Genomic DNA, 26,954 nt, shown 5'->3' with positions numbered 1-26,954 from the left:
TATTTGTTCTTATTCAGTCACTAAGTCGTGTCTGACTCTTTGCAAACCCATGGACTAGAGCACACCAGGCTCCTCTGTCCTCCCCTCTTTCCTGGAGTTTGCTCAAATTCATGTCCATTGAGTCAGTGATGCTGTCTAACCTATCTCATCTTCTGCTGCCCCTTTCTCGTTTAGCCTCAACCTTTCCCAGCCTCAGGGTCTTTTCCAGTGAGTGAGCTATTCACATCAGGTGGCCAAAGTATTGGAGCTTCAGCTTCAGTTCTTGCAGTGAATATTCAGGGTTGATTTCCTTCAGGATTGACTGGTTTGATTTTCTTGCAGTCCAAGGGACACTTGAGAGTCTTTTCCAGCACAGTTTGAAAGCATCAATTCTTTGACACTCAGCCTTCTTTATGATCCAACTTTCACATCCGTACATGACTACCGGAAAAGCCATAGCTTTGACTGTACATGGACTGTTGTTGGCAAAGTGATGTCTCTGCTTTTTTAATACACTGTCTAGGTTTGTCACAGCTTTCCTTCCAAAGAGCAAGTGTCTTTTAATTTCCTGGTGGTAGTCACCATCTGCAGTGATTTTGGAGCCCAAGAAAATGAAATCTGTCACTGCTTCCACTTTATCCCCTTAGGTTTGCCATGAAGTGATGGGACCAGATGCCATGATCTTAGTGTTTTGAATGTTGAGTTTCAAGCCAGCTTTTTCACTCTCCTGTTTCACCCTCATTAAGAGGCTCTTTAGTTCCTCTTTACTTTCTGTCATTAGGGAGGTATCATCTGCATATCTGGGGTTGTTGATATTTCTCCTGGCAATCTTGATTCCAGCTTGTGACTCATCCAGCCCAGCATTTCAAATGATGTACTCTGCATATAAGTTAAATAAACAGCATGACAATATATAGCCTTGTCATACTCCTTTCCCAATTTTGAACCAGTCAGTTGTTCAGAGTCCAGTTCTAACTGTTGCTTCTTGACCCATATACAGGTTTCTCAGGAGACAGGTTATGTAGTGGAACTCCCATCTCTTTCAGTTTTCCACAGTTCATTGTGATCCACAGAGTCAAAGGCTTTAGCACAGTCCATAAAGCAGAAATAGATGTTTTTCTGGAACTCCCTTGCTTTCTCAATGATCCAGTGGATGTTGGCAGTTTGATTTACCTTTTCTAAACCCAGCTTGTACATCTGGAAGTTCTTGGTTCCTGTACTGTTGAAGCCTGTCTTGAACGATTTTGACATAACCTTGCTAGCATGTGAAATGAGCGCAGTTGTACGATAGTTTGAACATTCTTTGGCATTGACCTTCTTTGGGATTGGGATGAAAACTGACCTTCTCTAGTTCTGTGGCCACTGCTGAGTTTTCCAAATTTGCTGACATTCTGAGTACAACACTTTTTAAACAGGATCATCTTTTAGGATTTTTAATAGCTCAGCTAGAATTCCATCACCTCCACTAGTTTTGTTGTAATCCTTCCTAAGGCCCACATGACTTTATATTCCAGGATATCTGGCTCTAGGTGAGTGACCACACTATCATGGTTATCTGGGTTATTAAGTCCTTTTTTGTATAGTTCTTCTGTATATTCTTGCCATGAATACACATGAAATGGTCCCTTGATATCTCTAATTTTCTTGAAGAAACCTCTAGTCTTTCCCATTCTGTTGTTTTCTTCTATTTCTTTGCATTGTTTATTTAAGGCCTTCTTGTCTCCCCTTGCTATTCTCTGGAACTCTGCATTCAGTTGGGTATATCTTTTCCTTTTCCCTTGCCTTTGGCTTCTCTTCTTCCTCAGCTATTTGTAGAGCCTCCTCTGACAACTGCTTTGCCTTCTTGCATTTCTTTTTCTTTGGGGTGGTTTTTGTCATTGCCTCCTCTACAGTGTTATGAACCTCCATCTGTAGTTCTTCAAGCACTGTCTACCAGATCTAATCCCTTGAATCTATTCATCATCTCCACTGTATAATATAAGGGGATTTGGTTTAGGTCAGACGCGAGTCTGAGTGAACTCTGGGATTTGGTGATGGACAGGGAGGCCTGGCGTGCTACGATTCGTGGGGTTGTAAAGAGTCGGACACGACTGAGTGACTGAACTGAACTGAATGGCCTAGTGGTTTTCTCTACTTAAGTTTAAGCCTAAATTTTTCAATAAGGAGCTCATGATCTCAACCACAGTCAGCTTTTTAGGTATTATTTTACTGACTGTATAGACTGTCTCCATCTTTGACTGCAAAGAACATAATCTGATTTCAGTATTGACCATCTGGTAATGTCCATGTGTAGAGTCATCTCTTGGGTTGTTGGAAAAGGATGTTCTATAACCAGCATATTCTCTTGATAAAACTCTGTTAGCCTTTGTTCTGTTTCATTTTGTACTCCAAGGAGAAACTTACCTGTTACTCTGGATATCTCTTGACTTCTTCCTTTTGCATTGCAGTCCCCTGTGATGAAAAGGACATCTTTGTGTGTGTGTGTTTCTGTGCTAGGAGATGCTGTAGGTCTTCAACGAATTGGTTAACTTCTTCAGCATTAATGGTTGGGGCATAGACTTGGATTACTGTGATGCTGAAACAAACTGAGATCATACTGTTGTTTTTAAGATTGCACCCAGGTACTGCATTTTGGACTCTTTGTTGACTGTGAGGGTTACTCTATTTCTTCTAGCAGATTCTTGTCCATAGTAATAGATAGGATGGTCGTCTGAATTAAATTCTCTCATTTGAGTCCCTTTTAGTTCACTGATTTCTAAGATGTCAGTGCTCAATCTTGCCATCTACTGCCTGACAGTGTCTAGGTTACCTTGATTCATGGACCTAACATTCCAGGCTCCTGTGCAGTATTGTTCTTTATAGCATCAAACTTCACTTTCCTCACCAGACACATCTATAGCTGAGTGTTTGCTTTGGCCCAGCCAGTTCTGTCTTCCTGGAGCTATTAGTAGCTATCCGTCTGTCTTGAGTGGTGCTTTACAGCATGGCTTATAGTTTCATTGAGTTATGCAGACCCCTTCACCATGACAAGGCTGTGAAACATGGAGGGGCTGAGATTATGAGTGCTAAAGACAATTCTGTTGATAAGATTATATTAATAGAGAAGTGGAATCTAAGAAATATAGTTGTTTCTGAAACATATGTATCTTTGAACCAGTCTGTACCTCTGTGTAGTTCAGCTTCTCAGGTTAGAAAGTGGAGATAATAAAGATAATAATAGTATATACATCCTTGTACAATTTTAGTGGAGATTAAATGAATTAAGAGCAACAAAACAGTGTCTGGCAAGTAAAAAGCACTTTTAACTGTTAGGCTGTTATTGCTATCCTTCTCAGTATCATATCTATAAAGTGTTTGTAAAAATATTTCATTTTTTAACAATGTTTTAAATGTAAAAATTGGTATTATTTTATAATTTTTTTCTTCTTTTCAGATGACTTGTGTAGAAAAAGCAGGAACAGATGAGAAAATGCTTATGAAGGTCTTTCGCTGTTTGGGAAGTTGGTTTAACTTAGGAGTTTTGGACAGTAACTTCATGGCTAACAATAAGTTACTAGCACTCCTTTTTGAGGTTTTGGTAAGTAATGGCTTCATTTATGAAATGACTTCTGTTTATTTCTGGCACATAGTCACTTACAGTAACTGCCCTTATGGGATATAAGAGTGTTTTCGGAGTTTTGCAGTGTGAGTAGGAAGTGTATGGTAAGAAAGCAGCACTGTCCCTTCCTTGTTGCCGAATATCACATTAAGATATTATTTTCAGTGCTCAGAATAGAATGTAGCTAGGTTTAAGAGAAAAGCAGTTTTATATGTAGATCAGTGATTTACATACTAAAATTCAAGTAACAGAAGTACCATTGGCATCTTTTTTGTTATTTTTAAAGTATTAAGTTGTGTGTTTCTAATAATGACCATTGGGTGGTTGACACAATTACAGATCAGAATATTATCTTCATAGTTGAGATAGTTAAACATTAGGGTATGATATGATGAATTTTGGGTTTTTGAGATTAAAAGTCATGTCTTTTTATATACTGGTACATTTCTTTCTTAAATTTTAAAAGTAATAATGCCTAGTAGTACATTCCTCTGTCTTAGTTGATGGGAGTGCTTAGAATAAGACTAGTTTTTAGAACAAAAAGTAGCAGTATCTCAAGCACAATTGTTAAACAGGTCTTTGGAGGTGGGTGTGGCTTTGTCTCTTTCTCCTTGATGGTTTTCCTTCCATGAACACATATTAGGGTAGAAATTCTGTATTTCCATTCTGGGTGTATGCTGGTAAACTATTTAGAAGATGCTAACATGGTGGGCTGCAGTCCATGGGATTGAGAAGAGTCGGACACAACTGAGTGACTTTACTTTCACTTTTCACTTTCGCGCAGTGGAGAAGGAAATGGCAACCCACTCCAATGTTCTTGCCTGGAGAATCCCAGGGACGGGGCAGCCTGGTGGGCTGCCGTCTCTGGGGTCGCACAGAGTCGGATACAACTGAAGCAACTTAGCAGCAGCATGATATTAATTGATATCACTGGATTTAAGAAAGAAAAGGAAAATGGATTCTTCAAGGAGACATTTTAGATATTATCTATAATGTCTTTAGTGTATTTTTGCTGTCATTCTTGCATCAGAAGCTAAAATTCAGGAAAATTAAGATGCTAGGAATTGTTTTGCTAATCATTATCTTTGTCTCCATGTCTGTTGATGCCATACCTTAATGATAGTAATTCTGATTTTTATCTCACCATGTTGTGTTAAAGAGTAGTCAGTATTTAAAAATCCAGGTCCCACTTTTTTTTTTAAAGTATATAAATATGATAACATATGAATGGAGGACAGTCTAAAATACACTTCAGACTTCAGTGATGACTCTTGGGAACTGAGATTGGGGTAAAGAACAAACTAAGTAATGTGCCAGATATATTGCTATTGTTTTCTCTATTGATCCAGTGTCATGACCAGTCCTCTGTTACTTAAGAATGTTTCTAGAGTCAGGGTCAGATATATTCTCATTCTTATATTCTTTCAGTGGTTTGCAGTCATGCCACATAAAACTAAATAGTTTGCTTTATGCTAGGGCCTCCCTGGTGGTTCAGTTGTAAAGAATCTGCTTGCAGTGCAGGAGATGTCAGTTTGATCCCTGGGTTGGGAAGGTTCCTGGAGAAGGAAATGGCAACTCAGTGCAGTATTCTTACCTGAGAAATCCCATGGACAGAGGACCCTGGCAGACTACAGTCCATGGGGTCACCAAAAGGGTTGGACATAACTTAGCAACTAAACAAATGCTTAGGCCAGGACCTTATTATATAGCTTTTTTTCTTATAGTTCTTAAAAAATATATATTTTAAAAATAATAATTGATATATATAAAAGAGTAAATTTGAACATTTATTTAACTTTTGAAACATTGTAGTACAACGAATATTTTTGAGTTCACCACCACTCAAAAGAATAGCCTAATGAATAATTTGTGTCTTTGTGCTTTTCCAACCCTGCTTTTATAGCTTTTTACCCCCTTGGAGATTCTAAATGTCCTTGTGTTTTTTTATTCACAAACGACCAGTGTGCCTTTACTAAATTTATCCAATCTCTGGACTGTGTAATAGAACCCCTAGGGGCCTCCCTCCCTGAATCTTCTAATATGCTCTAGTTTGTATCAGTTGCGCCCAGTTGTCATCCGGGGACTTTTCTTTACTCTGCTATGGATTGGATTAACCTTTTTTTTGGACCCATCTCAGATACTTTCCTCAGAAGGATATGTGGGAAATAAATACTGAGTTTTTGCATGCATTCTTGAGAAATATTTTTATTTCATTCTTAATTAATGATTTAGCTTAGATATAGAGTTTCAAACTCAATATTCTTTTTCTTCAAAATTTCCAAGGCCTTGTTTTCCTATATACTGGCAGGTATCATTACTAATGAGATGAATAACTTGATTTTTGCGCCTTTCTAAGTTACCTTCTCTTTTCCCCAGAAGCTTTCAGAACTTCTGTTTAACCTTAGTATTCTGAAATATCACAGTAATGTGTTAGGTTTGAGTCGTTGATATTTGTTGAACCTTTTCACTTTTAATAGTACGTGAATATCAGAAAAAAGATGGAGAAGATTTCCATGGAAAATAGGGCAGGGAACACAAGGCATTCCAGGAGGGACTAGTAAATGGGAGAAAACGTGAATTTTAGAAGTCATGTGACCATCCATGATTGAGGTACCAAACGGCAGATTTGCTTGGCAAATAGGGAAATAACAGTCAGAAATAGGAAGATTGCTGGATGTTGTCTCATTGGAGGCCATGAATATTAGGCTATTATGCATATATAAAGTACATGTTCAGAAACAGGTTTTAATTGCTATCCTATTGGATTATAGCTTAATTATCTTACTTCCCTATTCCTGCTACCTCCCAGCAACAGGATAAGACCTCATCAAATCTACACGAAGCTGCTTCAGACTGCGTGTGCTCAGCTCTCTATGCCATTGAGAATGTGGAAACTAACTTGGCATTAGCCATGCAACTTTTTCAAGGAGTCCTGACATTGGAGACAGCCTATCATATGGCTGTGGCACGTGAAGATTTAGATAAGTGAGTAGTTATTAAGGGCAGTAGACTATACAGCCTGGGATTCTTTTAAGTCACCTTCTGTTCATCCATATTTTGCCACTGAAGCCCTGTCTCTAGCTTCAGTTATTCTTTAGAGTTTACAGCTAAAAAACATACCAAATCTTAACTGTACCTTCAAGTTTTAACATCCAAAAATTTTCTCCAAATTATGGAAGGAAATGAGAATGAGATTGAAGAGCCTTAAAGAGTCTCCTTCATCTCTAAATCTCAAAGACATGCTGCCACTTAAGTTTACTAGATTTAAAAAAAAAAAAAAAACCTCCATTCTTCATGACCCTGTGTAAATATATACATTGCATCCTCAAGATCCTCTGCTATTCACCTCTGAACCAGGAGTGGAAATCAAATTCAGAGGGAGATGTGGTGATCATGCAGAATAGTAAGTCGCAGAGAGTCGGACACACTGAAGCGACTTAGTAGCAGCAGCAGCAGCACTTACAGAGGATAAGGCTCTAAGAATTAGGGATGACCTTTGACGTATCAAGTGTGATTTAATGGGAATTTTCTTCAGATGTTTTAATAATTGAGAATTTGAACTGACTGACTTATATTTGCTTATATGTTTAAAAGTATATGATTTAAGGAAAGATGTTTGCTAAGGAGATTATGCTACACCATAGCAAATAATCACTACATATTTCTTAGGCCAAGGATTGTTTCTTTATTTCATTAACTGTGTCTGTGAGTATGTACACATAATATACAGATATCTGACTGGGTGTTCTTATTCCTCTTTCCTTTACAGAGTTCTGAATTACTGCCGTATTTTCACTGAACTTTGTGAAACTTTTCTTGAAAAAATTGTTTGTACGCCAGGCCAAGGCCTTGGAGACCTACGAACTCTGGAACTGCTTCTTATCTGTGCAGGGCACCCTCAATATGAGGTAGTGTTTACACTATGCTGATGCCATTATTTTTCAATTGTATGTTTCATATTGTCTGCATTCTATTATCTCCTATCCACCTTTTTATTTGTGGGAAATTATAGTTTTATTTTCAGTTAATGTCATGAAGCATTTACTCTGCTGTGAATTAAAAAAAAAAAATTATATGTCAGCTTCTGCTTTGATTCTTTTCTGTTTTCCTACTTGGTTTTAGCTGGGCAGATTGGTACATAGCATGAAGGAACCTGTTAGGAACAAAGCTTATTACTTTTCCAATGAGGCCCCCTCTCTAGCTTTAGAGCTTTATAGCTTAAGAAATATACCAAATAGTAACTGTACCTCCAAGTTTTAAAATCCAGAAATTTTCTCCAAATTATGGATGGAAATGAGAATGGGATTCAAAGGACTTAAAGAGTCTTCTTCATCCCCAAATCTCTAAGACATGCTGCTACTTTTAAGTTTACTAGATTAAGAGAAAACAAAAACAAAACTCTGTTTATTCAAAAGGCTTTATCTCCTCTTAATAGTATAAGAAGTGAGAAGAATTCCCAAGCTTGGTTAGCTCTATTTAAATAGCTTCATTTTGGATCTTTGATGGGAAAAGGATGGTAGGGCCCCTCTCAGGGAGGGGCCCAGTAGTTCTTGTGAGTCTCAGTGTTTTTTTCTGTGATCACATAGAAGATAATAATGTGTTTGCTTAACATACTTTCATGACAATATCTAGATTTTGTTGAAACTCAAAACAGTTTTGGGCAGAAGTATTGTTCTGTGTAATAATTATCTCTTCTTTAAATAGTGCCACATATAAGATAAGCTGTGGTTTGTACAGATATTTGTAGGTTTATCTGCTGAGAGGTGTTTTAATCTCAAAAAAATAATTTCAGAATTTAGGGAAAAAGACTAAATTTTAAAGAGATTTCTGTATCTGTTTCTCTAAATTTAGAATCCAGTGTACTGCTGGAGAAATTATCTCAGGCCTAGACAGAGAATGTAAAGCCAGTCATCCTAAATGTTGAGTTTTGGGTCCAACATGGAAAGATAATTTGGGAAGATAAAAATCTGCTAGAGAAAAGGTGGCTGCTAAACTGGTTCCACTCCTACTAGTTTAAAGTGTTTCTTTCCTATTAGCCCTAGTAATAATAAAACTGCCTTCTTTTCTGGTCCAAATAAACCATGTTTTCTCTTTCTTTTGATAGGTAGTAGAAATTTCCTTTAATTTTTGGTACCGACTAGGGGAGCATTTGTACAAAACGAATGATGAAGTTATTCATGGCATCTTCAAAGCTTATATTCAAAGGCTGCTTCATGCCTTGGCTCGCCACTGCCAGTTGGAACCTGATCATGTAAGTTTTCTTCTCTATTTAATCATGTCTTGATTTCCTCTTCTTTTCAGTGCTAACTTGAAAAGGAACTGAAAAGATAGAGAATAAAGCTAATGGAACCTGCAGGTTTTCTGTCACTCTAGCTTACACTGAGGAAGTCAGTACCAGTTTAATGAAGAGTGCTATGCCTATCTAGAAAGAAATCAGTCCTGCTGAGTCAGTAATACTTCTGGGAATTCACCTTAAATAATTCTGCTGAAGAAAAAAATTGTTATTTACAAGGCATTATCTATAAATGTAAAATATGGTAAATCCATGTACAAGAGTATAGAAGAGGAAATTTCTCGGGGAGCCAGTGGTTAGGACTTGGTGCTTTCACTGCTGTGGGGCCCAAGTTCAGTCCCTGGTTAGAGAGCTAAGATCCTGCAAGCTGTGCCCTGTGCCCTCGCCACAAAAGAGTAATGCAGCAGTTAAAAGTAATTACTTGACTTCCCTGGCAGCCCAGTGGTTAAGACTTTGCACTTCCAATGCAGGGGGTGCGGGTTGGAGAGCTAAGATCTCATGTGCCATGCAGCCGAAAAAGTAAATAAAAATAAATAAAACCAAAAGAAACTATAGAAAAAATAATACATTTTAAAAATAATAACTTGAGATAGCAATAGTTGGTATCCCAAATAAAAAAATGAGAATGTAAAATTTTATGCTGTGTATTAATAGTATAAAATACGTGGTTGGATTAAAACTAAACACAAAAATGAAATATTTGTGTGAGGACATGGAAAATAACATTACTCTCCCCTGAACACATAAATGCAAATTTTCTTTATATTACTTATGCTGATTTTATAATTTAAAATAAAATGTAGAAATAATCTATTTGCTTAGAAGAAAATATACGAGAAATATTATAAAATAGTTAATTGGAAAATGCCTCAACCACATTCTTTGCTTAGTTATTTCAAATTTTATAGTATTTATTTCATCATTTTGGTTGGGTAGTTTAGTATCTCTGTGCTTCAGCCTATAAATTGGAGTGGATTTTTTTTTTTTCCTATTACTATTAAACCTGGCATGAAAACTGTCTGTGCTCTTAATGTTAATGTTGTCATCTGAGTTATGGTATTTTGTATTTCCACAGAACCTTAGTGATGATTTAGTTCAGTGGTTTTCACTACTTTTTGTTTAAACTGAGGAAACATAAGTAAATAAAAACAGGGCTACTCTGGTTTAAATGGCTGTGTTTGCGTGATCTCTTTGCTAGTTCTGTGGTACCATTTCCCTTGTAGGTAATTCCATACATTTGTAGGTGTGCGTGCCATGCTTCATAATTCATTATCTCATCCGAGTCAACCATTATTTCCTCCTCATTCCTTGGCTTTAATTTTTTCATCTTAAATTAAGAATGTTGAATTAGATTAGCAATTCTCAGTAATACTAAGGGCTTTTCTCAGAAACTCATGGTCCAAGATTCTTATACATACCCATAACCATCTCATAATTAGTAAACCTTCCGTCTGTGGGGTCGCACAGAGTCGGACACGACTGAAGTGACTTAGCAGCAGCAGCAGTGTACTCACAGGAGGATGTTAGAGTAAGAAAAACTTCAGAAGCATGAAATGTGAATGATCTCTGTATTTTTTAATGAAAAAATTAAAATATACAGCAACGGTGAAATAATTTTATAATGAATATCTGTATTCAGCTCAGTTCAGTTCAGTCGCTCAGTCGTGTCCAACTCTTTGCAACCCAATGAATCGCACATGCCAGGCCTCCCTGTCTATCACCATCTCCTGGAGTTCACTCAAACTCACATCCATCAAGTCGCTGATGCCATCCAGCCATCTCATCCTCTGTCGTCCCCTTCTCCTCCTGCCCCCAATCCCTCCCAGCATCAGAGTCTTTTCCAATGAGTCAACTCTTCGCATGAGGTGGCCAAAGTACTGGAGTTTCAGCTTTAGCATCATTCCTTCCAAAGAATACCCAGGACTGATCTCCTTTAGAATGGACTGGTTGGATCTCCTTGCAGTCCAAGGGACTCTCAAAAGTCTTCTCCAACACCACAGTTCAAAAGCATCAATTCTTTGGCGCTCAGCTTTCTTCACAGTCCAACTCTCACATCCATACATGACCACTGGAAATACCATAGCCTTGACTAGATGGACGTTTGTTGGCAAAGTAATGTCTTTGCTTTTGAATATGCTATCTAGGTTGGTCATAACTTTCCTTCCAAGGAGTAAGCATCTTTTAATTTCATGGCTGAAATCACCATCTGAGTGATTTTGGAGCCCCCAAAAATAAAGTCTGACACTGTTTCCACTGTTTCTCCATCTGTTTCCCATGAAGTGATGAGCTGCTGCGTAACTCCTACCATTAATATTTTATTACACCTGTGTTATGTATCTGTGCACCTTTATAAAATTCTTTTTAAAGTCTAATATTCTATTGTGTGTCTAGTTGTGGTAATGATTGATTTTGGTAGGTCTTGAATCATAGTTTCAGAGATTTATTCAGTAATAAAAAGCTAGACTTTATCTATTATAGATAGACTTATATTCTAGAACACTTTCCACCTCCACCACTCTAGATTTTTCTAGCAACAGGGCAGGATGTAGCTTGGACATGTCAAAAAAAGAGTTTCTCATAGTAAAGGTAGAGGATAGGTTGTATTGATTTGACATACCTTAATGTTTGGGATACTTTCTGTGGTAAAATGTCTTTGTGATTTATGCAATTTATCTTTTTATTCATTGGGACTGAACTGCTTAATGGGTTTTTTATTCTTTTAAAAGTTAGTGAAAGCCTAAGTGGGTTTAAAACAAATGTTATGTGATTTGAAATTTCAGGAGGGGGTTCCTGAGGAGACTGATGACTTTGGGGAGTTTCGGATGCGGGTGTCAGACCTAGTGAAGGACTTGATTTTCTTGATTGGATCTATGGAGTGTTTTGCTCAGGTAAGCCCATTTGAAGATTCTAATCAGCTTTACCAGTCATTTTAATTGTGTTCACTTCTGTGTCTTCTCTAAGTGTTCCATCTTTTTCTTCAATCTTGATGGCTAAATGGGACAGTAGATATGCAGGTGCCTAGCACACTGCCTGGCATATAGTAGCTATGTTTATTTAGTATCTTACGAGCCAATTGCAGTGAATAGTTCAGTTATTGTTTTACACTATATTCTTGCTAGTGAGAGCTGTTCCACTTGTACCATTGAAATGGAAGATCATAGATAAACCTTAAAGCCCCCAAGATACTTAAAGGGAATTTGGATCTAGCCAGGAAAAATAGATAAATTTTTCTGCTTTTAATAATTATGTATCAACTCCTGGCAATCTTAGTTTTTTGGCATTTTGTTTGTTCAGTTATGGTTAGATTCCTTTGCGGTTTCATCCCAGAGATGACTGTAGTAGAGTAGAAGAATCATGTCCTATGGTTTTCCTAACAATCAGTGAATAACATTTTAGGTCATAAGGTTACAGTCATCACCATTCCATGTCACTTAACATCAGCATAATATCAGGTGGTTTTCATATTGCTGGATCATGCTCTGAATCCTGAAATACTGATTTTGATGGTTTATCAGTCATACTGAACTGACCTAATTTGGAAGATGGGTAACCCATGCATTTGGTGTATTTTGGGGTATCATCCGATCTAGAAAGTGTTAATATAATTGTAACTGTATCTCTTTATATTAAGCAAAGTGTGTTTCTTGACCTAATTACAGAGGGTTAGGGATTCTTAGAAAGCAGATTTAAGTGAGACCCCCACTAAATCACAGGCAAATGCTTTGTGCTCAGATTTCAACTCTTTTCTCACTGGCTCCGTGACTTTGAACAAATTACTTGTTCTCCAGATCTCATTTTACAAATGTACATTTATTGTGAGTCTTGTCCAAGGTGTGTACTGTGAAACACCAGTCTCATGAGATGTTCTTTTCTGGAAAAAAATAGTTCTGTCAATTAAAACTGGAAAATGACCTAAATAGTATATTTACAGGTTCTCTGAAGTCATACAAGAGAATTGTTTAATTTCATTTTACCTAGCAGTGTGTTATTTGATTACAGAAGCCTTATTTAGACTAACAGCCAGTTACATTCCACTGATGGCTATGCCCTGGGAAATTTTAGGACATCTCTGAGTATTTTGCTTTGTCTCTCTCCACCCACCCTTGCTTGGACATGGTATTGTGATGGGTGCTTCAGAACAGCTACTTTTTAGGAATTTAATCTGTACTACTAGTGTTGATGCAGACAGGTAGTTAAAATAATAAATGTAAAGCCAATGCATATGCAGAGGTTTTACATCATTTTTAAGTATGTTAATGTGTTTATCAGTTAGCAGAACCAAGAAAAGACACTCATGTAATATGTTTTGTTTTCTCCATAATACTATTTTGTAGGGGCAGACGATAATCTTGATATACTCTTGAGAATCTAAATGGATTTGTTTCAGATATTAAACTAGTATTGATTTAGAGTTAGTGAAGATTTGAAAAATGAAAATACTATTCTCCCCTGGCTCTGAGAGATAATTAAATTTAGAAACAAGGGGCTGAATTTATTTTAACTAACAGGTTTTTTGTTTTGTTTTGGAACTCTATTCTGTTTTTCTTTTAATGGATCCATAATCCACCTCTTCTTCTCTAGTTATATTCTACTCTGAAAGAAGGCAACCCACCCTGGGAGGTGACAGAAGCGGTTCTCTTTATCATGGCTGCTATAGCAAAGAGTGTTGATCCGTGAGTGTCTATAAGTCTTTTGCTGGGAACTCTTAATATCAGAGGAAGGAAAATTGCGCCATTTTTCCTCATGTGGGATATGTTTGGAAACTCGTAGAACTTCTTTCTTCTATAATGCTGTCTAGTCTTCTGACTTCTAAGAGACTAGTTCAGAGTAGCATGCATTGCTGATATCCATGTTTTAACCACATTTTCTAGAGTTAAAGTTCTTTTGTTCTTGATGCTAGGAAAAGAATGCTGATTTATGTTTCCAACCCAGGCTCCCTTGTGAAAGTTGGTTTAATCAAAAATTTATTAGACTGTTAAATTGTTGGCACTTGCTTAAAAGCATTTGAATAGGCACTTATTTGGCTCTCACCTGCTTTTGTGATCTTGGGTAAGTTATCCTTACAAATATTTAATTATATTTTTCTCCTTTTTTCCTGTCTTGGAGAATCATTTGTAAGTTTCAGAGAGGCACAGCATAGTTATACCTCTTAAAAGAATAGCAAAATCTAAAGGGCAATTATTTTTGTTATTGCTGTTGGAAATTTTTAAATTATTAGAATTTGATTTCTCCTTGATTAGCAAAGAAATTCTATTTATTATTTCAACATGAATCCTTAAAAACAGAACTTACTTTGTTCTGTGGGTTTATAAATTGATGCTGATATCTGTCAAGTTTTCATGTATTGTATGTAATCAGACAGCTGCAGTTGAGCTCTCTGTACAGGGCTTTGGTTGGAGAGATGATTAAGGCATGTATTCATAAAATGTACAGTGCTTCTTTCTGAGCTGGCTTTCAGGGTCTAGTCAATGAAATCTTATATACTTTCTAATCAAGGAAATATTTAAGGAGATCAGAGTTGGTTTGTTTTTCTCTGTTAAGAAGTTCTAGTCCTGAATCACTGATCATACTGTTTGCTTTTAAGCCCTTTTTGGTATCTTTTGGAACCTTCAGTAACAGTCTGAAGATATTATGCTAATGATCTAACTGATTTGTGATTGTGTATGAGAAAGGATGCGTAGAGAGTCTCAATACTAGCTTAGTGCCTTTAGGAAACAAGGCATAAATGAGAGAAGATTTTATTTTGTTTTTTCTTTATCCACATTTAACCCAACTGCATGATTACAGGTGTGGGTTTGTTTTTGTTTTTGTTTTTTAATGTATAAAGGGCTTAATAGACTTAGTTTTCAAGGAGTGTTCTTGCGCTAATCCAGGATTTATTTAAACATCTTTCATTTCTGGATTATGTTCTGGTCATTTGGGGGGCATCCTCCCCTCTGCTTAAAAGAACTTGAGCCAGTATCCTTGAGGGGTGAGAAAAAGAGAAGGAAAAGGAAACAATAAACTCATGGAGCTGTGAAAAGTATTTGGATAACTTTAATTTTCTCTCATGTTTTAAGTCAGAGCACCTTTATCTATTCCTGCAGCTTTTGTTCTTGATTCTTTAGTCAGTGAGCTGGCCCCCCCCATGCTTACCTGTTCTTAAGGTTTCCATTATCCACCCATAAGAAATATTTTGGAGAATAACAACTAATAGGAAGTGGTCTATAAGAATTATTTAATCATTTAGTTATTCAGTAATATTTATTTATTGAGTGCCCACTATGTGCCAGGCGCTGTTCTAGGTGCTGCAGATATAGGAATAAATAAAGTGAATTCACTAAAAGACATTGGTCCACAGTAAATGCCTACCTGTCCAGTTTGAAGAGCCTTATTTGATAGCAAGATGTGTCTTTAGACACTTCACTGACATTCAGAAGATTAAGGAGCAGTGTGCTTCTCAACTGAAACAGTGATAACTTCCATTTCTGTCTTTTACCCCTTTTTGAGGGTTAAAATTTTTTATATCAGATTTAAGCACTTTTATCCAAATGGTTACTTATTTAGAAAGAAACCCTTAGCAATGATTTGTGTCATTGCAGCCTGTTTTATGGCCATAACCTCACCTCTGAAATTGTTAACTCTGAGTACTTGCCTTCTAAACTCAGGGAGAACAATCCAACACTCGTGGAGGTCCTTGAAGGAGTTGTCCGTCTCCCGGAGACTGTGCATACAGCTGTGCGCTACACCAGCATTGAGTTGGTTGGAGAGATGAGCGAAGTGGTCGATCGAAATCCTCAGTTCCTTGGTATGTGTGAACACTCCCCTCTGTAGCTACTGCTTCTGATTTTTCTGATTTCTTTCTTCCTCTCTTATTTTTGCTTTTGTTTTCCTACTTTCTCTTTTATTGATAAGTAGACTGTTTCTAGCCACTGAGAATAGATATATGAGTTACTGCTCAGTTGATACATTTTATAATCTGATCATAGACTTTGGAGGAAGAACCTTTGAAAATTAGATCTCTAAATAGGGTGACAGTTTGCTACTAGTACTCTGCTTCAGCTTAAGTAGTTCTGTCTTTGTTAGGCTTTGGCATAGGCTTGAGCTAATCAGACTCTCCTATAGTTCTAACCTAGAAGCTGCCAATAGACTATAGCAAAGGGGAGGGCATTTCAGTGTTAAATACATGCACTATTTAAAAACTAAGAATTATTATTGAAAGTAAGTAAGTACAAACTAAGAGGAAGAGTGTTGAGTTGTATAACCTCTGGCTGTCTTGAAAAAGATAAAGATCATAAAAAATAATTTTAGAATTGAAAGTAAATTTAGAAATAATTTCTTCTGATTCCCTCATTTTCAGGATAAGGAAAGTGGAGTCCAAAGAGACTAAAGGATTTATCTAGGTTAATATAAATAAAGTCCCACTGATGCTCAAGACTGACATATTCTGAGAATTTTAAGAATCCTTAGATTTGTGAATATGATTAAGCTCGATGTGCTGTGCTTATCTCTCTCTTTTTTTTTTTTTTGACTGTGCTGGGTCTTTGTTGCTGCTCAGGCTTTCTCTCATTGCAATGAATGGTGGCTGTTCTTCAGTTGCAGTGCGCAGGCTTCTCATTGTAGTGGCTTATGTTGCGGAGCACAGGCGTTAGTAGTTGCAGCATGTGGGCTTATGCTTTGCAGCATGTGGGATCTTCCCAGACTGAACCCTCTTCTGCATTGGCAGGCAGATTCTTTACCACTGAGCCACCAGGGAAGCCCTGTGCTTATCTTGCTTTATTACTCCTTTTGACTTGATTTTATTTTACACATGATCTCTTTTTTTATTGCCTGAAACTCTTACTTAAAAAGAGCTGTGTTGGACTTCCTTGGTGGTACAGTGGATAAGAATCCCCCTGTCAATGCAGGGGACATGGGTTCAGTCCCTAGTCCAGGAAGATTGCACATGCCATGGAACAGCTAAGCCCATGTGCCACAACTACTGAGCCCATGTGCCTCGAGCCTGTGCTCCGCAACATGAGAAGCCACAGCAAGGAGAGGCCTGCCTGCCGCAACTAGAGAGGGGCCCCCAATCTCCAAAACTAGGGGAAGCCCAAGCGCAGCAACAAACACCCATCATATCCAAAAATAAAAGAGAGAGCTGTGTGTTCCTGTTCTCTTGTATCTGTATACAGAGCATGTGATAGGTAGGCTTACATTGTAGTTGAGCCACTTTCAAGTTTAACATACCATTAAAATTTTTTTTCAAAATACCTATTTTCTAATTCTTAAATTTCTTCATTTATCTGCCACAGCATTTGGCTTTCTTTTCTGAACAGTTTTTCCACAGAGAAACAAAGTGAGTTTACCTGTTTGTTAACACTTATCTTTCAGTACCACCTTGTGTATTGTTTAAATTAGTGCCTCAGTTAGAAGACACAGTGCTGCATATTCATACTTACTGTAGAATAGTCAAAATCACAAATATTCAATCTGAGAATGACTGAGGCCTATAATATTGGACAGGGAAGCCTGGCATGCTACACTCTGTGGGGTCACAAAGAGTTGGACACGACTGAGTGACTGAACTGAACTGAATAGTATTGGAGTTACTTGGACTAGGTTTTAGATTTTAGTCCTGATTCTCATGCTAAATAGGCTGTGTGTTGTGGGAAAACAAGGGTTCCTGCTGGGTTGCTGCCTTATTTTTCTCATTAGGCTAAAAATGGATATAACTTTTAAACGGGCTTTCAGAGATTATTTCTTTTATGATTTGGTATGAGGTTACTCTATAGTTTGGACTTCCCTGGTGGCTCAGACGGTAAAGGGTCTGTCTACAATGTGGGAGACCTGGGTTCAATCCCTGGGTTGAGAAGATCCCCTGGAGAATGAAATGGCAGTCCACTCCAGTACTATTGCCTGGAAAATCCCATGGATAGAGGAGCCTGGTAGGCTACAGTCCATGGGGTCACAAAGAGTTGGACACGACTGAGCAACTTCACTTTACTCTATAGTTCACAAAAAGTGCTCTTTAAACATGTATGATTTTTTCTTAGGGTTTTTTCATAGAAAAACTTTTACAATTTTCATAGAAAAACTTTTACAAAGCAAAGTAAAGGATAATTAGGATTTGCTATATAGAAATTTGCCTTTATGATGTTTTCTTAGAACGCTTACATTGGTAACAAGTAAGACATAATGGACATAATGAAGACATAATGAAGACTCTACACATGGACATCACCAGATGGTCAACACCAAAATCAGATTGATTATATTCTTTGCAGTCAAAGATGGAAAAGCTCTACAGTCAGCAAAAACAAGACCGGGAGCTGACTGTGGCTCAGATCATGAATTATTGCCAAATTCAGACTTAAATTGGAGAACGTAGGGAAAACCACTGACCATTCAGGTATGACCTAAATCAAATCCCTTATGACTACACAGTGGAAGTGAGAAATAGATTTAAGGGACTAGATCTGATAGATAGAGTGCCTGATGAACTATGGAATGAGGTTCGTGACATTGTACAGGAGACAGGGATCAAGACCATCCCCATGGAAAAGAAATGCAAAAAAGCAAAATGGCTGTCTGGGGAGGCCTTACAAATAGCTGTGAAAAGAAGAGAGATGAAAAGCAAAGGAGAAAAGGAAAGATACAAGCATCTGAATGCAGAGTTCCAAAGAATAGCAAGGAGAGATAAGAAAGCCTTCCTCGGCGATCAATGCAAAGAAATAGAGGAAAACAACAGAATGGGAAAGACTAGAGATCTCTTCAAGAAAATTAGAGATATCAAGGGAACATTCCATGCAAAGATGGGCTCGATAAAGGACAGAAGTGGTATGGACCTAACAGAAGCAGAAGATATTAAGAAGAGGTGGCAAGAATACCCAGAAGAACTGTACAAAAAAGATCTTCATGACCCAGATAATCACAATGGTGTGATCACTAATCTAGAGCCAGACATCTTGGAATGTGAAGTCAAGTGGGCCTTAGAAAGCATCACTATGAACAAAGCTAGTGGAGCTGATGGAATTCCAGTTGAGCTCTTTCAAATCCTGGAAGATAGATAAATCCTGGCTGTGAAAATGCTGCACTCAATATGCCAGCAAATTTGGAAAACTCAGCAGTGTCCACAGGACTGGAAAAGGTCAGTTTTCATTCCAATCCCAAAGAAAGGCAATGCCAAAGAATGCTCAAACTGTCGCACAGTTGCACTCATCTCACACGCTAGTAAAGTAATGCTCAAAATTCTGCAAGCCAGGCTTCAGCAATACCTGAACTGTGAACTTCCAGATGTTCAAGCTGGTTTTAGAAAAGGCAGAGGAACCAGAGATCAAATTGCCAACATCTGCTGGATCATGGAAAAAGCAAAAGAGTTCCAGAAAAACTCTGCTTTATTGACTATGCCAAAGCCTTTGACTGTGTGGATCACAATAAACTGTGGAAAATTCTTCAAGAGATGGGAATACCAGACCACCTGACCTGCCTCTTGAGAAACCTATATGCAGGTCAGGAAGCAACAGTTAGAACTGGACATGGAACAACAGACTGGTTCCAGATAGGAAAAGGAGGACGTCAAGGCTGTATATTGTCGCCCTGCTTATTTAACTTCTATGCAGAGTACATCATGAGAAATCTGGACTGGAAGAAGCACAAGCTGGAATCAAGATTGCCGGGAGAAATATCAATAGCCTCAGATATGCAGATGACACCACCCTTATGGCAGAAAGTGAAGAGGAGCTAAAAAGCCTCTTGATTAAAGTGAAAGAGGAGAGTGAAAAAGTTGGCTTAAAGCTCAACATTCAGAAAACGAAGTCATGACATCTGGTCCCATCACTTCATGGCAAATAGATGGAGAAACAGTGGAAACAGTGTCAGACTTTATTTTTTGGGGGCTCCAAAATCACTGCAGATGGTGATTTCAGCCATGAAATTAAAAGATGCTTACTCCTTGGAAGGAAAGTTATGACCAACCTAGACAGCATATTGAAAAGCAGAGACATTACTTTGCCAACAAACGTCCATCTAGTCAAGGCTATGGTTTTTCCAGTAGTCATGTATGGATGCGAGAGTTGGACTGTGAAGAAAGCTGAGCACCAAAGAATTGATGCTTTTGAACTGTGGTGTTGGAGAAGACTCTTGAGAGTCCCTTGGACTGCAAGGAGATCCAACCAGTCCATTCTAAAGGAGATTAGTCCTGGGTGTTCTTTGGAAGGAATGATGCTGAAGCTGAAACTCCAGTACTTTGGCCACCGCATGTGAAGAGTTGACTCATTAGAAAAGACTCTGATGCTGGGAGGGATTGGGGGCAGGAGGAGAAGGGGACGACAGAGGATGAGATGGCTGGATGGCATCAGCGACTTGATGGATGTGAGTTTGAGTGAACTCCGGGAGTTGGTGATGGACAGGGAGGCCTGGCGTGCTGCAATTCATGGGGTCGCAAAGAGTTGGACATGACTGAGCGACTGAACTGAACTGAACTAAAGACATAATGATTTAATTCTTCTCAAAGTGCTAAGGATCCGTCACTGTGGTTTTTCTAAAGAAGTAAGTATAAAAGTGTCAGCTTTCGGTAACTTGTCATTGTCCTGATTAACGTACGTGATTTTTTTTTTACAAGTAATGATTAATCTGTGAGTGTTGTGGTACTCTCTGAGTTTTATCTTCTTTCTTACTTTAACTATATTCTTAATACTTGGATGGTTATATCTACCAGTGTTTCAAACTGAGTCAGTGGTTTTCAAACCGTGCTTTGTGAAGCCCTAGCAATAAGTAGAGCAGTTCATGTCTACAAGGTAAGTAATGCAAGATAGATAGATAGGCCTTGGAGCTCTCTGACACTGTCTGTCACTGAGATCATCTCCATTTTTATATGTAAATACCTTGGGGTTTAAACATATTTCATTTTTTTAAAATGATTCTTTTGCTTTAAAGGAGAATATAAATCTCTCTTCTGACAACCTAGAAGTTTTCCTTAAGTTTCAAATATGTAATCTTTATGTATGACTTTTCTCCTTAGACCCTGTGTTGGGCTATTTGATGAAAGGCCTGTGTGAAAAGCCTCTGGCTTCTGCTGCAGCAAAAGCAATTCATAACATTTGCTCTGTTTGCCGAGACCACATGGCTCAGCACTTTAATGGACTCCTGGAGATTGCCCGTTCCCTTGATTCCTTCATGTTATCTCCAGAAGCTGCTGTGGGCTTGCTAAAAGGTATTTAGTTAAGATATTAAGAAAGAAAAGTCTCTAAGCCACTTCTGGGGATTATCTTGTGTCAAGTTGTATCCCCCTTTTTAGTTGCAATTTACTCAATGATGAGGAAGGTCACTCTGGGAGGAGAGGCTGTGTGATTATGTGTGCATGCGTTCTTAGAATGTTTTAAGGCTATATAACTATTTCAAAGTGCTTATAGAACTTATGATCCTAGATTTTGAGTGGAGTTAGCATATTGGAACTAAATCATAGTTCCTTTTTGAGTTGGAGGAAAGAATAAAAAGGGAGACCAAATAAGCATTGCTATACCAAAGAGATAGGTGGAAATTTAAAGGTAGTCTGCCTAGATCAGTCCTGTAACTCAAAGCCAAGGGTTCTGGTCACTTAATAGTCTTTAACCATTACTAATTAGTTTACACTGAATGATCGAGAGGCAAAAGCCAGGGTAGTGATGAAACTCAAAATAAGAGAATCAGAGATATTAATACTTGGGGAAAAGACTTAGATGAATGGCTATTTTTTAATATTTGAAGGATTATTTTATAAAAGAGGGAGCAGGTTTATTTTATGAGTAATTGATTATTGACAGTGTACTGGCTTTTAGGAAGAAAATGCTTCCTAACCATGCTTTCTGCAAACAGATTGTTGTGTCCTGTCAGGTAGTAAAGTTCTTACAGCTGGTATATCAAATAAAAGATTGGGTGATGGGACTTGTGCAGAATCTTTTAAGTTTCTGTGAGTGGCAGATAGCCTTGTCTGGATTGGATGACTGTTCTTTCTCACTTCTGTGATCAGGTTCCCTACTAGCCAATGTAACTATGCATTTTTAAGACAGACTTTCTTTTTTAAGCCTGGGTTTTTGTTGTTTCTCTACAGAGGCATAGATAATGAGGCATTAAATCAGGTCATATATTTTCTTCACTACTAACTGTGGGTATTGCTGCCATCTTGTAATTTTCTAGTGAAATTTAACCTTGATGATAGCATGACAACTAAAGTAATAAAATGTGGTATCCCAGTTAATATTGGTGGTATCTTCTAGATGGAGAAACCTTTTTAGTAACATTGTTTTCTGTAGGGATAAATTAAAAGGAAAAATTGTTTGTTTGATTTTTACCCCCTCTAGTTTTAAGTAAAAAATCTAATTCATCCATGATTATAGACTATTAAGAAAAATCATTCAATATTTTATTCAAATTTGAAGGTTTGAATTGATTACTGTTCTGTTGAGTAAAATTTTAAGAGATGAAAAAATAATAGTCAAAGGATATAGCATAATGTGTAATCCTTTGGATGTTGGGGAGATACTTCAGCATTTGATAGGAATTGTGACACAAGGGAAGCTGGATAGGAAGGATCTGGGCCTTCTGTCCCCACTTTAACTTACCTCTGTTTCTTTTTTAATCTGTTTTATTGGAGTTCCAAGTTAAGATTTTATTTGGGAAAAGGAGAAAGGGGAGATTTTTGCAACTATTTAAAAGTGAAATAAAGACAAACTTAACTATTACTGTTCTGTTCGAAGCACTCATTTTTACAGGTAAAGAAACTGATGGTCTGAGAGAATGTCTTACCCAGCTCATAGGGTCTGTTATGGTAGAACTAGAGTTAATCTCTAACTTCAACTCATTCTTCCAGTAATAATAATAATAATAATAATAATAATGTCCCTATTTCTCAGACTTCTCTGACGATAAGAATTGCCAGTAGTACTTATCAAAATTAAAGGCACTCCTTGACCTCTGGGAAGTTTGAGAACCATTGTACTATGCTATATAAACTAGCTTTGGCATTGGCCTTGTGAAGGAGATTTTTAAAGTCTTTGAAGGATTGGAAGTGGAGAGACATATTTTAACATCTTTAAGCCAGTAGGCTACTGAGGAGAAATAACTTATATCAATGTGGGAGACCTGGGTTCGATTCCTGGGTCGGTAAGATTCCCTGGAGAAGGAAATGGCAACCCACTCCAGTACTCTTGCCTGGAAAATCCTGTGGACGGAGGAGCCTGGTGCAGGCTACTGTCCATGGGGTCGCAAAGAGTCAGACACAACTGAGCGATTTCACTTCACTTCAGTTGTGAATGTCAATGTGAAAGTCTGTATGATCTTCCTAAGCCCAACCGTAAATAACAAAATACTATAATTTTTTTAAAAGTGCTGATCTTTTTAAAATAGAACCAGTTAGGCTTTGTAAGCCATATAATGTAGACCAATGAATTACTTCAGTTTGGCTTTTATTTTCTTCATTTGTGTCATCCTTTGTCTTTCAGGGACAGCACTTGTCCTAGCCAGATTACCTTTGGATAAGATTACTGAATGTCTTAGTGAACTATGTTCTGTTCAAGTTTTGGCATTGAAAAAGGTGAGTCTAATTAAGAGGTAAAACAAATATAGTGTGTTTATATGATAGAAAGGAAAAGAGAAAATTCTTTTATTTGCTGGTGGTCTTTTAACTACCTAGAAAAGTCAAGAGAATGAACTGAGATGTTATTAAACTTAATAAATTTATCAAAGTAGCTACATATATGAAATAAGTGTTCCCAAATCAATAGATTTCCATTGTATCAGAAATAGCATTTAAAAGATACAGTGGAGACAACACCATTCAAGTTAACTTCAGAAACCATAACCTACCATGTTTCCTTGAAGACTGTTGCGAAAATGTCAGCTCTTCTCAAATTACATTTATGGTGCAATAGCAATGAGCATACCAATGGTAGTTTTAGGAGAACTTGATGAAATGCCTCTAAAGTTTATCTCTAATGATATACTAGTAGAAGTGTCTAAGAAATTTTAGGAAAGAAGAGGAAGCACCTTGCCTTACCTCTTAAAAAGATATAATAATTTTGAAGCTTTATATTATAAAATTATTATATAAATATATATTATATAGTATAATACATATAATCTATACTATAATAAGAATGTCTGTAATATCCTAATCATTATAAAAGTAAATGGGAAAAAATTAAATGATACTGTTTTCCTTTTTTTTTTACAGTATTGTAAATTACAGTATTGTATTGGTTTTGCCATACATCGACATGAATCCACCACAGGTGTACATGTGTTCCCCATCCTGAACCCCCCTTCCACCTCCCTCCCCATCCCATCCCTCTGGGTCCTTTCAGTGCACCAGCCCCGAGCACCCTGTATCATGCATCAAACCTGGACTGGCGATTCGTTTCACATATGACAATATACATGTTTCAGTGCCATTCTCCCAAATCATCCCACCCTCGCCCTCTCCCACAAAGTCCAAAAGACTGTTCTATACATCTGTGTCTCTTTTGCACTGTTTTCCACTGTACAGTGATCATATAGTAAAAGTTAATATGCAGTCTTGGCCAGAATGCAGTAAGATGGAGGAAAATAGTTTGATAATATGAACTTAAAAGTTTTTACCATTTTGAGTAACTTTCAGGAATCTGATTAAGGAAATAGAGATTGAGACAGAGGTTGATGGACAGAGGCATATGTTGCCATGTTTGCTATAGGTTTGTATGTTTAATGACTGGGTGTTAATATCTTTCTGTCTCTTCAGCTGTTGTCTCAGGAGCCCAGCAACGGCATATCCTCAGATCCCACTGTATTCTTAGATCGCCTTGCAGTCATATTTAGGTAAGAAGGGAAATGCCAGGTTCCTGCCCTGGGTTGAAATCTCTAATGAGACTACTATATAGAAGTAAGAAAGTTTTTTTTTTTCTCAGCTTCTGAGTACTTCCTATAAACTGCGTCTGTCAGAAGACTAATTTACTCCTATTACAAATCTCAAAGGCAAATTCTAAGAATTTATTTTTGGTAAACTTTTGTCAAATGACTTTAAAATGTAATTAATTCTTTTGGTCTCTGAGTCAGTGATGCTCAAACTTTGAAAAGTGAAAGTGTTGGTCCGACTCTTTTGTGACCCCACAGACTGTAGCCCACCAGGCTCCTCTGTCCATGAAATTCTCCAGGCAAGAATACTGGAGTGAGGAGCCATTCCCTTCTCCAGGGGATCTTCCCTACCCAGGGATGAAACCTGGATCTCCCACACTGCAGGCAGATTCTTTACCATCTGAGCCACCAGGGCAGGCCCTCTCAAACTTCAGCGTGCATCAGAATCACCTGTGGTGCTTCAGTTCCCGAGGCAGCAGATTGCTGGGTCCCATTCCCAGAGTGTCTGATGGATTGGATCTTGATAGGACCCAAGAATTTGCATTTCTGATAAGTTCCCAGGTGCTATTGCATTGTATTCCAAAGACCATACTTTCATAATCATTGCTATGTAATAGTGTATGGGGGCAAACAAATAATGAAGTCTCTTCTGTGACCAGGTGAAATTAAACCTTCTTTGATGTTAAGAGGAGCCTAATAATTATATTTTTTTAAAAAGAAAAAGAAAAAAAAAAAAGCATTAGAGCAACAGTATTCAGAGTGATCTTCCTTAGTTGCATAATATAACTTATGTGTCCTATAGCTATATCTGGAATATCAATTAATATTTGTGTAAAAACCTATGTGGAAGAAGTTGAAACTGAGGTGTTGTTTTATCTAGTTCTTGCCTACAAGTATCTTTTTCTGAGTTGGTATAATGCTTTTCTTGTATAATTAGGGGAGCCCCTGTTGCATACCATTCTGAATTGAGTTGCTGTTGAGCTTTTTAAAATTAAAGAATTGTTTTCCTTTAAAGAGGTTGGTAGTTAATCATAGTTTTTGTATTTTCTTGCTTTCCTTCAAGTTAGTGGATTCTAGAACTAGATGAATAGGTGAATTCATTGTATTGTGGGTGGGCCCACATTGTGTGTCATTGAGTTTAGACTAGAACTGTGGGAAACATCTTTGGTAGGCCAGAGTTTCAAAAGCTTTTACCTTTTAAGTGCTGGGAATGAAGTAGTACTTGAGTTTTTGTAGTAGATTCAGACAACTTGAATATATTTATTAATTTGGAAAAAAACAGCATATTCAGGTTTATAAAAGAAAAAAAAAATGAAAGGGGTAGTTGTAGTGCCCCATACCTGCAGCCCATGTACCCAGAGTTGACTATCTGGTTTTCTTTAATTGGTGAGAATGATACTAAGTAAACTAACAGGGATTAGAGCTCTGTGTCCTTGATGAAATTGCTCTTCTTTCACTAATTTGGATCATTGTCTTTCCCCAGACATACCAATCCCGTTGTGGAAAATGGACAGACTCATCCGTGCCAAAAAGTCATACAGGAAGTAAGTACTAATTGATGCCTGTGGAATAAGGCTTTCTTCCTTTTTCCTTATAAGACTCTAGGTAACTAAAGAGAGAAGGTACTATCTTCTAGGTTCATAGGAAGATTCAGTTTGTTCGTAGGAAGATTCAGCATCAGTGAAAAGATGAATGGTACTATACAACTAAATATTTTTGGTTTTAGATTTGGTAAGAAAACAGGCTGTAAGAAAACACCGTGAAAGGCCAAAGTAAGAAGAGATTTAACTGTGTGAATCCTAGAGTTGTTTAGAGGCCTGGTCAGTACTGACAGAATGTTTTTGACAAAGCTGATTAACCATCATAGCTTCCTCTTTAACAATACTTCCTTTGTAAAAACTCAGGGTAACATGCGGATCAGAGGGCATGTTTTGAGAAGTGCTTTTCAGACTTAAGGGGAGAAACGTCAGTTATCCTTGAGTGTTCATTGGTATCAGATATCTCTTCCTTTAACTTGTTCTACTTCTTCCCATCCTAAATCAGAAGTTCAGAGTTTAGGAAAATAGAGATCTTTGTCTTTTTAGTAAAATTAGTCATGCTTTTCTTCTGTTGTAAAGAATTACTGTGTTTCCCTTAAGACGTGGTTGTTTTTATTGATGTATAGTGAATTGAACCCCAGCACATATACACACACCCACTGACCAGAATCAGGCCATGTGTGTTCCTGTAAAGAAAGATTTCCCCAAATTATTTAAAAGT

The 26,954-nt window shown here is 37.5% G+C and overlaps 1 protein-coding gene across 2 annotated transcripts in view; it reads left to right on the top strand.

Moving 5' to 3' along the window:
• TNPO3 (transportin 3) overlaps positions 1 to 26,954 on the top strand; it is an 83,074-nt gene that overhangs the window by 37,026 nt on the left and 19,094 nt on the right. For both annotated transcript variants that reach the window (XM_040259608.1, XM_040259609.1), the window contains exons 5-15: positions 3,413 to 3,556; positions 6,387 to 6,562; positions 7,347 to 7,485; positions 8,682 to 8,828; positions 11,651 to 11,758; positions 13,452 to 13,543; positions 15,518 to 15,657; positions 20,851 to 21,042; positions 23,309 to 23,400; positions 24,583 to 24,659; positions 26,179 to 26,239. In XM_040259608.1, coding sequence (XP_040115542.1) covers positions 3,413 to 3,556; positions 6,387 to 6,562; positions 7,347 to 7,485; positions 8,682 to 8,828; positions 11,651 to 11,758; positions 13,452 to 13,543; positions 15,518 to 15,657; positions 20,851 to 21,042; positions 23,309 to 23,400; positions 24,583 to 24,659; positions 26,179 to 26,239 — 1,368 coding nt within the window. The remainder of the gene's footprint in view (positions 1 to 3,412; positions 3,557 to 6,386; positions 6,563 to 7,346; positions 7,486 to 8,681; positions 8,829 to 11,650; positions 11,759 to 13,451; positions 13,544 to 15,517; positions 15,658 to 20,850; positions 21,043 to 23,308; positions 23,401 to 24,582; positions 24,660 to 26,178; positions 26,240 to 26,954) is intronic.

Source organism: Oryx dammah, unplaced genomic scaffold (genome assembly GCF_014754425.2).
Source record: "Oryx dammah isolate SB20612 unplaced genomic scaffold, SCBI_Odam_1.1 HiC_scaffold_18, whole genome shotgun sequence".
Classification (NCBI taxonomy): Eukaryota; Metazoa; Chordata; class Mammalia; order Artiodactyla; family Bovidae; genus Oryx; species Oryx dammah.
The sequence above is the reverse complement of the archived record's forward strand: the minus strand, read 5'-3'. Positions and strand labels throughout refer to the sequence as shown.